Below are 15,377 nucleotides of genomic sequence, written 5' to 3'. Positions count from 1 at the left end.
AAAGCTCAATTTAAACAAAAATTTGAAAATAAATTTAAATTTTAATTTTAAAATAAGCACATTTAAACAAAACCAGAAATAAATAAATGGGACCTAATTTGACCAAAAAGCTTCTGCACAGCAAAAGAAATAATCAGCAGAGTAAACAGACAACCCACAGAGTGGGAGATAATATTTGCAAATTAGGGCTAGTATCCAGAATCTACAAAGAACTTAAACAAATAAGCAAGAAAAAAACCAAATAATCCCATCAAAAAGTAGGCAAAGGCAATGAATAGACATTTCGCAAAAGAAGATATGCAAACAGCCAACAAACATATGAAACAGTGCTCAACGTCACTAATCATCAGGGAAATAAAAATTAAAACCACAATGAGCTACCACTTTACTCCTGCAAGAATGGCTATAATTAAAAAGTAAAAAAAGAAAACAATAGAAGTTGGTGGGAATGTGGTGAAAAGGGAACACTTTTACACTGCTGGTGGGACTGTAACTTAGCACAACTGCTATAGAAAACAGTATGGAGATTCCTTAAAGAACTAAAAGCAGATCTATCATTAGATCCGTCAGTCCCACTACTGGGTATCTACCCGAAGGAAAAGAAGTCATTATATGAAAAAGCCACATGCACACATGTGTATAGTAGCACTTTGCATTTGCAAGGATATGGAACCAATCTAAGTGCCAATGAGTGGATAAGTAAAATGTGGTATATATACACTATGGAATACTACTCAGCCATAAAAAGAAGGAAGTAATGTCTTTTGTGGCAACTTGGATGGAACTGGAAGCCATTTTTCTAAGTGAAGTAACTAGGGAATGGAAAACCAAATACCATGCATGCTCACTTATAAGTGGGAGCTAAGCTATGTGGATGCCAAAACATACAGAGTGATATAATGGACTGTGGGGACTAGTGGAGGGAGGTTTGGAGGGGAGTGAAGGATAAAACACAACACACTGGAAACAGTGTACACTACTTGGATGATGAGTGCACTAAAATCTCAGAATTTACCACTAAAGTGTTACCCATCCATGGAACCAAAAACCACCTGTGTCCCAAAAACTATTGAAATAAAATTTAAAAAGAAAAAAAAAAGCACATTTAACAAAATATTTATTTATTAAAATAAATACATTTTTCAAAACTTAAAAATAACGTGTAAATAATGTGTAGTTAGGATCTTAGTGTTTTCCAAAGGCAATTTTATAAACATACAGATTATGCTTTTCTGATTTAGATATTAGATGGTGGTAATACTAGAAAATACAAATGATTAGTTAGTCAGTTTTCAAAATAGACATTTTTTCACTCTTGTCATAAATCTTCCTGATAAATGAAGAATGAATGTATATCACATACATTATTAGAAAATGTCAATAAAATTTGAGCCAAAGAACAAATGAAATTCTAAGTGATTGGAGCAAGAGTAAAAGGAAATAGAATTGATGATCCCATCAATCTTTTTCGTCTTTACCCCTTGAAAGGAAATGCTTTATAGGAGAAGAAGCTTCAGAATATATTTTTTATTTCCTTAGGTATTAAGAAATGGAATTTCTCTCTTCTCACAGTTGTCTTTGACAGTAACTGGGAGAAGTCTATTTTGTAGTAGGCTAAATTCTACATTTTAGATCCAGGTATTTAATTTGACTAACTTCTTTTGGTATTATTTTGCCTTTTAAATGCTGAAATATTTTATTTAAAAAGCAATCACTGGAATTGTTTAACATTGCAACAATCTTCCTTGAGAACAACTTTTGATTGTATATATAATTTTACAATTCTATCTGTTTCTCATTTGATTCACACCATAACTCTTTGAAACTAGCACCGAGATGTAATCTCTAAATTCTATTTTCACAATATCTGAAAGAGAGACAGAGGTTACTTAATTTCCTCAAGGTAACCAGGTTTGTAAATAGTAGAGAGTTGGGACTTTGGATGTTTTCTTATCTGCCTTTGTTATTCATAGGTATTGAATTCTCATTACCTCACTGAAGTTATGTATTTATTTATGTCAGAATGGAAGACCCTATATAACAACCCTTGCTTGGCAGGGAAATGGGGAGAAGCGTGTGAACTGGATAACCTTTAAGTTTCCTTCTGATTTTCTGGTTCTGTTTTTCAAAGGTGACTTTCTATAAGCATTTCATTTCACTTCTAAAGTATTTTATTTTTACTTGGGACAAGTGCTAATATTGGTATAGTGCTTTACTATTTATTGAGTGAATTCTTTTTTATGATCTTATTTAATGCTATTACCAGTTTTGAGTAGACATTATCATTATAGTATCTCCTGAAGAAAAGAAAAAGAAAATGAGACTAAGTACAGTCATGTGTTGCTTAATGACAGGGATACATTCTGAGAAATGTCTAATTACGTGATTTCATCATTGTGTGAACATCATAGAGTGCACTTACATAAATCTAAGTGGTATAGCCTATCACACACCTAGGCTACATGGTATGACCCATTGCTCCCGAGTTACATGCCTGCACAGCATGTTACTGTACTGAATACTGTAGGCAATTGTAACACAGTAGATATAGAAAGTATTTATGTATTTAAACATATCAAAACATAGAAAAGGTACAGTAAAAATGAGGTGTGATAATCTTTTTGGACAACCATTATATATGCGGGTGGTCTATTGTTGATCGAATTATCATTATGTGGTGTGTGATTATCATTTCTCCAGGATCACAGCCTCAGGTAGTTTGCATAGCTGGGACACAAATCCAAGTCTTCTAAATTCAGATTTTGTAAAATAATGCTGGTTTTTCAAAGAGAAATGTTAAAATTTAATTCTTAATTTCTCAGAAATTATATCATTAGACAATTTAGGACTCCTTGGATTGTAAATATTTCTACAACATATTCTTGTTTTTTTAAAATCATGATTTCTTACATTTAGCAATTAAGTCAAATGTTGTGACTTTAGGACACATTCTGGACAGTATGTTTTACCATTTACCATAATTTTGTATCATATCATATCTGTTTTTCTTGTGAGCTATCAAAATTCTAATCTTGCTTCTATTAAAATTTCCTCCAAGTTTTTTCATTTGTTACTTGCATCTAGAGTCTGATTTTATGAAATATTTAAATGTAAATCTGTTATGTTCACCCTCCCCATTAGTGATTTCTTGTATATAAGAAACAACTTTATTATATATTGTAATTATATGTATATTTTTATTTCTATGTGTCTGACTAGCATTTCATTTAGTGAGTTAATAGAATTTGCTTCTTAAATGCATCCAAATGAAAATACAGTTTTGTTTAGAATTACTGCTTTTGATTGTTGATATATATATGTATTTTTTTCTTTTTTTATTATTATTATACTTTAAGTTTTAGGGTACATGTGCACAATGTGCAGGTTAGTTACATATGTATACATGTGCCGCTGGTGTGCTGCACCCATTAACTCGTCATTTAGCATTAGGTATATCTCCTAATGCTATCCCTCCCCCTTTCCCCTCCCCCACAACAGTCCCCAGAGTGTGATGTTCCCCTTCCTGTGTCCATGTGTTCTCATTGTTCAATTCCCATCTATGAGTGAGAACATGCGGTGTTTGGTTGTTTGTCCTTGCGATAGTTTACTGAGAATGATGATTTGCAGTTTCATCCATGTCCCTACAAAGGACATGAACTCATCATTTTTTATGGCTGCATAGTATTCCATGGTGTATATGTGCCACATTTTCTTAATCCAGTCTATCATTGTTGGACATTTGGGTTGGTTCCAAGTCTTTGCTATTGTGAATAGTGCCGCAATAAACATACGTGTGCATGTGTCTTTATAGCAGCATGATTTATAGTCCTTTGGGTATATACCCAGTAATGGGATGGCTGGGTCAAATGGTATTTCTGGTTCTAGATCCCTGAGGAATCGCCACACTGACTTCCACAATGGTTGAACTAGTTTACAGTCCCACCAACAGTGTAAAAGTGTTCCTATTTCTCCACATCCTCTCCAGCACCTGTTGTTTCCTGACTTTTTAATGATTGCCATTCTAACTGGTGTGAGATGGTATCTCATTGTGGTTTTGATTTGCATTTCTCTGATGGCCAGTGATGATGAGCATTTTTTCATGTGTTTTTTTGGCTGCATAAATGTCTTCTTTTGAGAAGTGTCTGTTCTTGTCCTTCGCCCACTTTTTGATGGGGTTGTTTGTTTTTTTCTTGTAAATTTGTTGGAGTTCATTGTAGATTCTGGATATTAGCCCTTTGTCAGATGGGTAGGTTGTGAAAATTTTCTCCCATTTTGTAGGTTGCCTGTTCACTCTGATGGTAGTTTCTTTTGCTGTGCAGAAGCTCTTTAGTTTAATTAGATCCCATTTGTCAATTCTGGCTTTTGTTGCCATTGCTTTTGGTGTTTTAGACATGAAGTCCTTGCCCATGCCTATGTCCTGAATGGTAACGCCTAGGTTTTCTTCTAGGGTTTTTATGGTTTTAGGTCTAACGTTTAAGTCTTTAATCCATCTTGAATTAATTTTTGTATAAGATGTAAGGAAGGGATCCAGTTTCAGCTTTCTCCATATGGCTAGCAAGTTTTCCCAGCACCATTTATTAAATAGGGAATCCTTTCCCCATTGCTTGCTTTTCTCAGGTTTGTCAAAGATCAGATAGTTGTAGATATGCGGCGTTATTTCTGAGGGCTCTGTTCTGTTCCATTGGTCTATATCTCTGTTTTGGTACCAGTACCATGCTGTTTTGGTTACTGTAGCCTTGTAGTATAGTTTGAAGTCAGGTAGCGTGATGCCTCCAGCTTTGTTCTTTTGACTTAGGATTGATTTGGTGATGCGGGCTCTTTTTTGGTTCCATATGAACTTTGAAGTAGTTTTTTCCAATTCTGTGAAGAAAGTCATTGGTAGCTTGATGGGGATGGCATTGAATCTATAAATTACCTTGGCCAGTATGGCCATTTTCATGATGTTGATTCTTCCTACCCATGAGCATGGAATGTTCTTCCATTTGTTTGTATCCTCTTTTATTTCATTGAGCAGTGGTTTGTAGTTCTCCTTGAAGAGGTCCTTAACGTCCCTTGTAAGTTGAATTCGTAGGTATTTTATTCTCTTTGAAGCAATTGTGAATGGGAGTTCACTCATGATTTGGCTCTGTTTGTTATTGGTGTATAAAAATGCTTGTGATTTTTGTACATTGATTTTGTATATTGAGACTTTGCTGAAGTTGCTTATCAGCTTAAAGAGATTTTGGGCTGAGACAATGGGGTTTTCTAGATATACAATCATGTCATCTGCAAACAGGGACAATTTGACTTCCTCTTTTCCTAATTGAATACCCTTTATTTCCTTCTCCTGCCTGATTGCCCTGGGCAGAACTTCCAAACTATGTTGAATAGGAGTGGTGAGAGAGGGCATCCCTGTCTTGTGCCAGTTTCCAAAGGGAATGCTTCCAGTTTTTGCCCATTCAGTATGATATTGGCTGTGGGTTTGTCATAAATAGCTCTTATTATTTTGAGATACGTCCCATCAATACCTAATTTATTGAGAGTTTTTAGCATGAAGGGTTGTTGAATTTTGTCAAAGGCCTTTTCTGCATCTATTGAAATAATCATGTGGTTTTTGTCTTTGGTTCTGTTTATATGCTGGATTACATCTATTGATTTTCGTATATTGAACCAGCCTTGCATCCCAGGGATGAAGCCCACTTGATCATGTTGGATAAGCTTTTTGATGTGCTGCTGGATTCGGTTTGCCAGTATTTTATTGAGGATTTTTGCATCAATGTTCATCAAGGATATTGGTCTAAAATTCTCTTTTTTGGTTGTGTCTCTGCCCGGCTTTGGTATCAGGATGATGCTGGCCTCATAAAATGAGTTAGGGAGGATTCCCTCTTTTTCTGTTGATGGGAATAGTTTCAGAAGGAATGGTACCAGTTCCTCCTTGTACCTCTGGTAGAATTCGGCTGTGAATCCATCTGGTCCTGGACTCTTTTTGGTTTGTAAGCTATTGATTATTGCCACAATGTCAGCTCCTGTTATTGGTCTATTCAGAGATTCAACTTCTTCCTGGTTTAGTCTTGGGAGAGTTTATGTGTCGAGGAATGTATCCATTTCTTCTAGATTTTCTAGTTTATTTGCGTAGAGGTGTTTGTAGTATTCTCTGATGGTAGTTTGTATTTCTGTGGGATGGGTGGTGATATCCCCTTTATCATTTTTTATTGCGTCTATTTGATTCTTCTCTCTTTTCTTCTTTATTTAATAGTCTTGCTAGCGGTCTATCAATTTTGTTGATCCTTTCAAAAAACCAGCTCCTGGATTCATTAATTTTTTGAAGGGTTTTTTGATTGTTGATATATATTTTGATATAATTTATGCTAATAATTATTAATTAATTCTTTCTAAGGTTGAGTAATGCAGTTCAGGATTTTTACTTTGAAAACCTGGTGGGGATTAAGTTCAAAATTTTTTGGGTAGGATATATTGAATATGTGTTGAAATTGCATTAATGGTGGAACTTGTCTTTTAAATGAGTTTCCCTTTGAAATAATTTTTTATGCTTGGAGAAGAAAGGTGAAGGAATTCACAAGTAGGAACAAGGAATACTCAAAGTGTGTTGTGTGCCATCACTGAGAAGTTATTAAAAGTTTTTTATTATTATTTTTTAACCCTGGGCTAGTACTACAGTTAGCTTGTCAGGGTCCCTTACATACTGCACTTTCTTTCTCTTTTACATGCCCCTTAAATCTCTTATTCCAGTTCTCTGTAGGAATGATGTGTAAATTTTATAAATGTCTCCTTGGTATTATGATAACTTTTTTTTTTTGTAAACAAGGAATATACTTGTAACTTCAACTTTTCCTTCAAGCTGAATCTCAGATATGGGCTATCTGGAAAGACCTCTTTAAAAAAAAAAAAAAGGGAGTTGGTATCCTCTTCATTTTACTTAGCTCATCTAATTAATGAAATCGGTTAAGTTTTGCCTATATGAATTCTATTAAGTAGTTTAATTGGTTAGTCAATGTGTGCTCTCACTCTCTTTCTCTCTCTCTCTCTGTGTGTGTGTGTGTGTGTGTGTGTGTGTGTGTGTGTGTGTGGCGTGGGGTGATGGTTTTCCAGGTAAGTAAATTAGCTAAATGTTGAGTAGGCAAAAACTTTGAAACCCAACTTTATGTGTTAGTATCTTGAATGATTACTCTAAATTCCCAGCCAGCATCTAGTATTCTTTTTAAATTACCTATTTAATACAATTTGTCTTGCTCAGCCTATTCTGTTGTTGTTGTGTTTTCCTTTTTAGGGACATAGTTCTCAAACTACTTCAGTATGAGGCATCAACAAATGTAGCAGACAACAAAGGGTATTTTCCTATTCACCTGGCTGCCTGGAAAGGAGATGTGGAAATTGTGAAGATTCTTATTCATCATGGACCATCACATTCCAGGGTCAATGAACAGGTGCACTTGCCAAATGTTTGCCCATGATGTAATTTTTCTAGTTTTACAAAGGCAAAGCCATATTGAAAATGTGATTTTTTTATCTTTACCTTGCCCAAAGGCCTTTCCATTGCTGAATTTCCTAAAAGAAGAAATTTGAAAAATTCTTTGGTGTTCAGATATGATGTGCAGGGACTAAGTTGGGCATTTGTAAAGATACTTTGTTAACGGGAAAATCGTACATAAAGGAAGTAGCTGAAATATTTTTGCCTGTCTTATATAATCAGCCATTTTATAGCCATTGAATATTTAAAGATAGAACAGAATCCATGTTTGTAATGAGAATTAGAATGTTTCTTAATACAATTTTAAATGCTAAAACAATGATATGCCTATCATTTGCATAATGCTTTACCATTTACTTAGCACTTTCACAGTTAAGTACTCTGGTGAATCAAAATGTGAAATATAGCATATACAGTTGCTTGTCACATATTAAGTTAAAATTTATATATATATATACACACACACACACAAACACATATGCCCAGAATAAGTTGAATAAAACACAGCAGCAGTATGATTCTGACAGGTAATGTATTTGTAAGTACACAATATCTATATTACACATAATGGACATATTTTAAAAAGAAAACCAGTGTCAGTATTCTAAACAGATAAGACCACAGATTCCAGAAAGTAAAATATGGTCCCCTAATACAGTATGATAACAAACATCTTGAGCTCTGCATGCCCCCTACTGTTCCCATTTTGTAAAACTATATTTGAAAACCAGCAGGCAGTCCAACAATTGAATTACAATCACGGCATTAAGCTCCAGGTTGGCAGTTGTCCAATATCAATGCAAGTAGGTTACTTTAGGGCAAGCATATCTAATAAAGCACAATTAGCATATTGTTCAAATGGATGCAGACTTTGCCGGACTTTGAAATTCAGACTGAAGGATAAAAAGTAACAATTGCTGTAAACAGCAAAGGGAAGAAAAATACATATTTTTTCAATGAAAATATATATGCGGTTGTTGAAAGGACTAATCAGGAAAACATTTTATTAATTGGAAAAGTGTCATTAATATTTATCACAATAAAAATTTCCATGTTTACAGGTTACAAAAATGCAGAAATTTTAATAAGAATGCACCCAGTCTTTAAAACATGATAGATATGGCTATCTTTATCATCATATCATGCCAGAAGGAAATTTGTGACAATGCTCTTCTCTTCCACAGAAAACCAACAGTTAGATCATTTATGAGATGAGCCATCTGGTGGTTATTCTTAAAATTGTCTGAATACCGCAAAGCAAACCTGACATAAAATGGAAAAACAATCCAAGGTTAAACAAGAGGATGTTAGTTTTTACAAACAAGATGTTTTTAAATGACATGAAAATAAGAAATAACATATAGTATTCACTTACATTTGAAAATGAAAAGTTATTGTATGTTTTAAAGAGAAATACTTGTTTTTGGTAATGTTGAATAGATCAATTAAATTACAAAAAGTGTCTTTTTAAGGAGACCATATTCAAAGTTCTTTGTTCACCTCTGCTGCTTTGTGTTGTGGTTTCTATTGGCAACAAGTTGCAACTTTCTTATGATTTTTAATAATTTTTTCTTTGTTAAATACTCTTTTAATGCTGATCATAGTTTTCCCATTCTATGCCATTTCTCCTAAATTTTTTGATGTAGGATTTTTATTTTTATAGATAACTTTTAATTTTAGCTTTCTTTTTTCCTTCTGAATAGGACAGAATCTTCTTGTTAATTATAAACTTTTATGTATTTAAACAATAAAGGAAATAAAAATGGTAATTAACATTTATTGAGACATAAGGTAAAGCGGGCACTGTTCTAAACACTTTCACCTCTAAAATACGATTTAATTAATTCTCACAATAATCCTCTGAATTGATAATATCACTCCCATTTTATAGTTGAGAAATCATGCTCTGTAAAACTAAACAACTTGTCAAAGGCCACATGTTACTGAGTGACTGAAACTGAGACTGAGACTCAGGACTTTGACTCCAGAGCCCTTTACACAATAGCGCGTTGGTATTGTCATCCTAAATCCTATCACTTAATGGATTGTTTACTGTATGCCAGGCATTGTGCAAAATACTTCATTCCCGTTATCTTACTAAGCCCTAGATTATTGTTGCTACTATATATATGGAGTTACAGCCTTAGAGAGATAGAGTAAATTGACCGTAACATCACAGCTACTAAGAAATGCAGCCAGTGTTTGAACGCAGGTTTTTCTGATCCAAAGCCTAAGCTCTCAACCAGTAATACATTTATGTTATGTTAAAATTATGCATTATAGTCAGGGCTTCATTCTGATTTCTGAAAGTTATCTTTGGTTTCTAATACAGTTTTCTTTAAAAATAATTCTATTCTACATTTTAATATTTAAAGTTTACAATGCATTTTAAAAATATGTTATCTCTTTTGGTTTATAAACTATATTATAAGGTTTATAGGGAAAATAATATTCTCATTATACAGATAAGATAGGTTTGGAGAGATGAAGTAATTTACATGGTAACACTTCAACCTAGGTCTTGTTCACCATTCTAAACAAAGTGGACACCACCTGGATTATGGTTTTTTTTTTTTTTTTTTGAGTTTATTATTATTATTATTATTATTACTATTATTATACTTTAGGTTTTATGGTACATGTGCGCAATGTGCAGGTAAGTTACATGTGTATACATGTGCCATGCTGGTGCGCTGCACCCACTAACTCGTCATCTAGCATTAGGTATATCTCCCAATGCTATCCCTCCCCCCTCCCCCTACCCCACAACAGTCCCCACAGTGTGATGTTCCCCTTCCTGTGTCCATGTGTTCTCATTGTTCAATTCCCACCTATGAGTGAGAATATGCGGTGTTTGGTTTTTTGTTCTTGCGATAGTTTACTGAGAATGATGATTTCCAATTTCATCCATGTCCCTACAAAGGACATGAACTCATCATTTTTTATGGCTGCATAGTATTCCATGGTGTATATGTGCCACATTTTCTTAATCCAGTCTATCATTGTTGGACATTTGGGTTGGTTCCAAGTCTTTGCTATTGTGAATAATGCCGCAATAAACATACGTGTGCATGTGTCTTTATAGCAGCATGATTTATAGTCCTTTGGGTATATACCCAGTAATGGGATGGCTGGGTCAAATGGAATTTCTAGTTCTAGATCCCTGAGGAATCATGGATTATGGTTTTTATAATTGCCACATCCTTCTTCTCTTTTATCATCTGATTATTTCCTTTTTGCAATTTAAATTTCCTTTAAATTGAAAATTTTCAATTTCTTTAAATTTCATTAATCCTTTCTTCCCTTTACCTTCTCTTCCTCTTTTTCTTTTTTCTTTATTTTAACATTAAGGCAAAACCCAGAGGGGCCTTGTCTGAAAAACACATTGCCTTTGCCATTCACCAAAACTCGAATCCAACTCTTGTTAGATGTTTTACTCTGAACTAAGAGCTTTTGGTAAATGGCTTTTGTTGGCCAGTTTTGTTTTATCATCCATTATCTGGAAGGGTCCTAATGTTTCAGAGAATACCCATTTGGTAAAAAAGAAGGAACTAAAAACATTTTAAGAATATTCTGTGTAGCCATACTAGGAATTATTAATCAGTGCCTCATCACAGCCTATTTATTTCAAATTAGATTATTTTAGATTACTTGTGAGCATACACAAATACACAATCATGCTCTTGTAAAAGTACCACCGTTGTGGCATCCACTGAGGTGACAATCCCAGTATGTGTTGATCATGGATAAAATCTGTGAACATTTTCTCCTGAGTAGGTCTTGAATGATTGAAATATTTTCCCTTGAGATCTGAACAGTGCTAATTGGTGTTACTAGAAAATTTTTCAATTTTGCTTTTGTAATTTCCTAGGCTCAGGGCTCTGGAACAGTAGAGAGGCCTTTGAGGAATCGTTATTTCATAATTGGCCTTTCTCTTTTCTCAAAGAGATACTGTATTTTGAAAACTGAGATTGAATCTCTTTCAGACCAGGGGGAAGTTTGGGTTGGTCAGGAGGTATATATCTGTATCATATTTTCATGGTGTGAAGTAATAAGATTGGCTGTTTTATAAGCCTGATAAGAAAAACAGATAAGAAGACCAGGGAGTCTAAACCTGTATGTGATCAATGTTTATGAAGAAGTAGATTATAGTAATACTTTCAAACCAGGTAAAGAAGGACTCCTGACAAATGATGGAAGAAACAGTACCCTCAGCTGGATTCCCCATCTAACAGGTCTTAACTTTTCATTGATTATCTTGAAAGAGTAGATTTTCCCTCTGGGTTTGACCTTCAAATGCTCTCTCTTGATACTTACTTGCAAGGTAAAATAGTAAGAAGCCTTTCCTAGTGCTATTTTCCCCTTGTCACTCTACTCCTTTTTAAATTTTCAAATCTTCCTTCTATACTCTCAACTTACTTGCATTCTTCTATCATCCAGGGTAAGTTCGAGTTGCTTTCTAGAACATTAAGATTTGTTTGGGTCTGACCCCTTCTTATCCTTTTATTTTCATCAGAACAGCTATCTAAACAGCTACTTCCTGTTCTCAGTTGGTGTTTTTCTGAGGAAAACCTCTGGAAATTCTGCTTTCAGATCACTAATTCCCAGCTCTTCTTTGACAATATAGCAACACATGGCAGACAACGTGGTATAGTGGAAAGAGCATGGGTTTTAGATTTGTCAGATACAGCTTGCAAAATATCTTAATTCTACTTGGATGTGTAATTTAACCTTTTTGTATTTTAGTTTCCTTGTCCATGAAGTAGACAATTTTAATATAAATTTTGGAGAATTGTTGTAAGAGTTAAATGAGACAATATATATAGTTTTTAGGCACTCAACAAGTAGTAGTAGTAATAGTTCTTATTTTGGAAGGTGGTAAGTGTGATGGTTAAGAACACCCACTTTGGGTCTTGGCTACTTGCGTTCAAATCCCGGTCCTACCACTAAATGGCTGCATAACGAAAGGCAAGTTATTCAACTATTCAGTGCCTCAGTTTTCTCATCTGTAAAATGGAGATAATGATAATAGTATCTATCTCATAATGAGGATTAAATGAGTAAACATATATAAAATGCAACGATGTCTAGTACGTAGTGTTAGCTATGATGATAACTCTGATGGTGGCAGCTGCTCTTTCTTTCCAGAACCCTCATTTAGGGTTATTGCATTTTGGTTACTAAAATTTCTCGTTCATTTTTCTCCTGACCCTTCCACCACCTGACATACCTATACACCATCTACCTATGTTGCTGAAATAGTCTGAAGGGTCCCTCTGCCTTGCAACTGGGTTCAGTGTTCTGTATCTTAACATTTTTAAAAATCTTGATACATTTCTAGGAAAATCTTATTGATTTTCAACTGAACCCTTATAAGCTGCACATGTTGTACTGTGATACTCCTAGTAACTTGTCTGGGAACTGATCTAGGTCCATCCTCACAACCCATGGTCACATTTCAAAACGGTACTTTTATATCTTAAGGCCAAAATCTTTTCATTTTCTTTGCAAAAGAAGCAATGATTTGTACTTATGTGGAAAATAAAATGAAACTTAATTTGGGAAACCTTTCTATAAATCTTTTGTTACCAAGAATTTACCTTCTCATCTGTCTTTTGGAAAGCCAGTCTATTAAAAGTCTGTTATAATTGTTTTGATCTCTCTTATTAATAAATGTCTAAAGATGTGATGCACAGTGCAGATATCACTGTCCATCTGGACCCAGGAGGGCCTCTGACAAACATGGCTAAATCATTTATCATTTTTGGAAGTTGGCTTATATGATTTAGGGAAATGTTGGATTGTTTCTATTAAAGTGATAAAAATTAAAAAAAATTTTGATTCAATGAATCCTAGATACTTCTATCAAATATAAAATTCCATTAGGCATACTTATTAAAATAGATAAATCTTAACTTACATTTCAAAGCATTGCAGGTTTTAAATTACTGTGTTAAGATTTTGATAACAAATTGAATTTCTGAAAATGTGCCTTTTTAAAAATCTTTGTCTTAAACAGAACAATGAAAATGAAACTGCCCTACACTGTGCAGCTCAATATGGACACTCAGAAGTAGTTGCTGTTCTCCTAGAAGAGCTCACTGACCCGACAATTAGGAATAGCAAGCTGGAAACACCCTTGGACTTGGCAGCACTCTACGGGCGGCTTAGAGTGGTAAAAATGATCATCAGTGCACATCCTAACTTAATGAGCTGCAACACTCGCAAGCACACGCCACTTCACCTTGCTGCGCGCAATGGCCACAAAGCAGTCGTGCAGGTGCTGCTGGAGGCAGGAATGGATGTGAGCTGTCAAGTGAGTGTGCTTTTAGCTATGCTTTAAAAGTGATGATGCTGTTGCTTGGCTTTGGGATTCAAATGTGAAAACCTGTATGTAGAAATATTTTAATCAAATTGTTCACAAGTATTTTTGTAACTACTAAATTCAAGGTACTATACCATCTACTTTTGGGAAATATGAAGAGCTACAAGGCATAATCTCTAACCTCATTCTAATTTGAGGGCTATACACATGAGAAGTTAGTAGATGGCAGTTGTGTGTGGTATCATTAGTAATTGTTTCCTTTGTCCCAGTATCTAGCACACAGCCTAACATACAGTAGGAATCCAGTCAGAGTTTAATGAATGGATGGAACAAAATTCACTTTAACATTGTTGGGTATGTACTTTGTGTTTAGCATGTTGACACATTTAGAATTCAATTCTCACAACTGTCCTGTGGGATTGAGAACTATTAAATTTCAGTTAAGAGATGAGGAATCAGATTCCAAAATTTAAGAAATTTGTCTAAGGACACATAGTTGATAAAACCGGGATGTGAATTTAGACTTACTGATTAAAGTCCAGGCCTCTTTCCACTATAATGTACTGTTTATACATAACTAATGAAGGAATGATCACTACGCCAAAGGGCAATCAGAAAAAAAAAATGGAAAAGGTGTGATTTGAGGTGAGTTTTGTAGGAAGAATAGGATGTGGATAGGTTTTGTTTCTCCACAAGGAATGGGCAACCTACTTTAAAAAGTTTAATTTAATTTAATTTAATATATTTTATTATTATTATTATTTTTGAGACAGAGTCTTGCTCTGTTGCCCAGGCTAGAGTGCAGTGGTGGGTGGCGTGATCTCAGCTCACTGCAGCCTCCACCTCCTGGGCTCAAGTGGTCCTCCTGCCTCAGCCTCTCCAGTAGGTGGTGGGACCGCAGGTACACACCACCATGCCCAGCTAAGTTTTGTATTTTTTGTAGAGATGAGGTCTTGCTCTGTTGCTCAGGCTGGTCTTGAACTCCTGTGCTCAAGCAATCCTTCCACCTTGGCATCCCCAAGTTCTGGGATTATAGGTGTGGGCTACTGGGCCTGGCCACAACCTACTTTGGATATCTTGTCTTAAGTTAGCCCCAACTCCAGGGTTAGTCTTTTTTTTTTTTTTTTTTTTTTTTTTTTTTTTTTTGCCTTTTCCTCCTTTCATGGTTATTTCTTGGCTTCCAAGTTAATGGCAGCATTCTTATCTTCCAGAGACTTTTTTGCTTACTGTCACATTGTGACCTTCTCCCCTTATTAGTAAGCCGTTGATGTGAAACAAACTATCCCAAAACTTAATAGCTTAACACAATAACTCTTTATTTAGCTCATAATTCTGTGATTGGCAGTTTAGTCTAAGCTCAACTGATGGTTCTTCTGGTCTTGGCTGTGTTCTCTTGTGTGTGAAATCAACTGCAAATGAGTTATGTGTTTCTGTTTCAGAGGCTGGCTGGCTGTTGTCTAGGGTGATAGGTGAGACTGCCACTTCTCTGTTATGATTCAGCAGGTCAGCCAGGGCTCATTCACGTGGCATGCATGGTTCTGAGAGAGAGAACAGAATTGTACAAGGCTTCTTGAGGCCTAGGCT

The 15,377-nt window shown here is 35.0% G+C and overlaps 1 protein-coding gene across 5 annotated transcripts in view; it reads left to right on the top strand.

Moving 5' to 3' along the window:
- ANKS1B (ankyrin repeat and sterile alpha motif domain containing 1B) overlaps positions 1-15,377 on the top strand; it is a 1,278,065-nt gene that overhangs the window by 184,703 nt on the left and 1,077,985 nt on the right. For all 5 annotated transcript variants that reach the window (XM_024256170.3, XM_024256168.3, XM_024256167.3 and 2 more), the window contains exons 3-4: positions 7,268-7,424; positions 13,488-13,784. In XM_024256170.3, the coding sequence (XP_024111938.1) occupies positions 7,268-7,424; positions 13,488-13,784 (454 nt within the window). The remainder of the gene's footprint in view (positions 1-7,267; positions 7,425-13,487; positions 13,785-15,377) is intronic.

This window comes from Pongo abelii, chromosome 10 (genome assembly GCF_028885655.2).
Source record: "Pongo abelii isolate AG06213 chromosome 10, NHGRI_mPonAbe1-v2.0_pri, whole genome shotgun sequence".
In the NCBI taxonomy this organism is placed as follows: Eukaryota; Metazoa; Chordata; class Mammalia; order Primates; family Hominidae; genus Pongo; species Pongo abelii.
The sequence above is the reverse complement of the archived record's forward strand: the minus strand, read 5'-3'. Positions and strand labels throughout refer to the sequence as shown.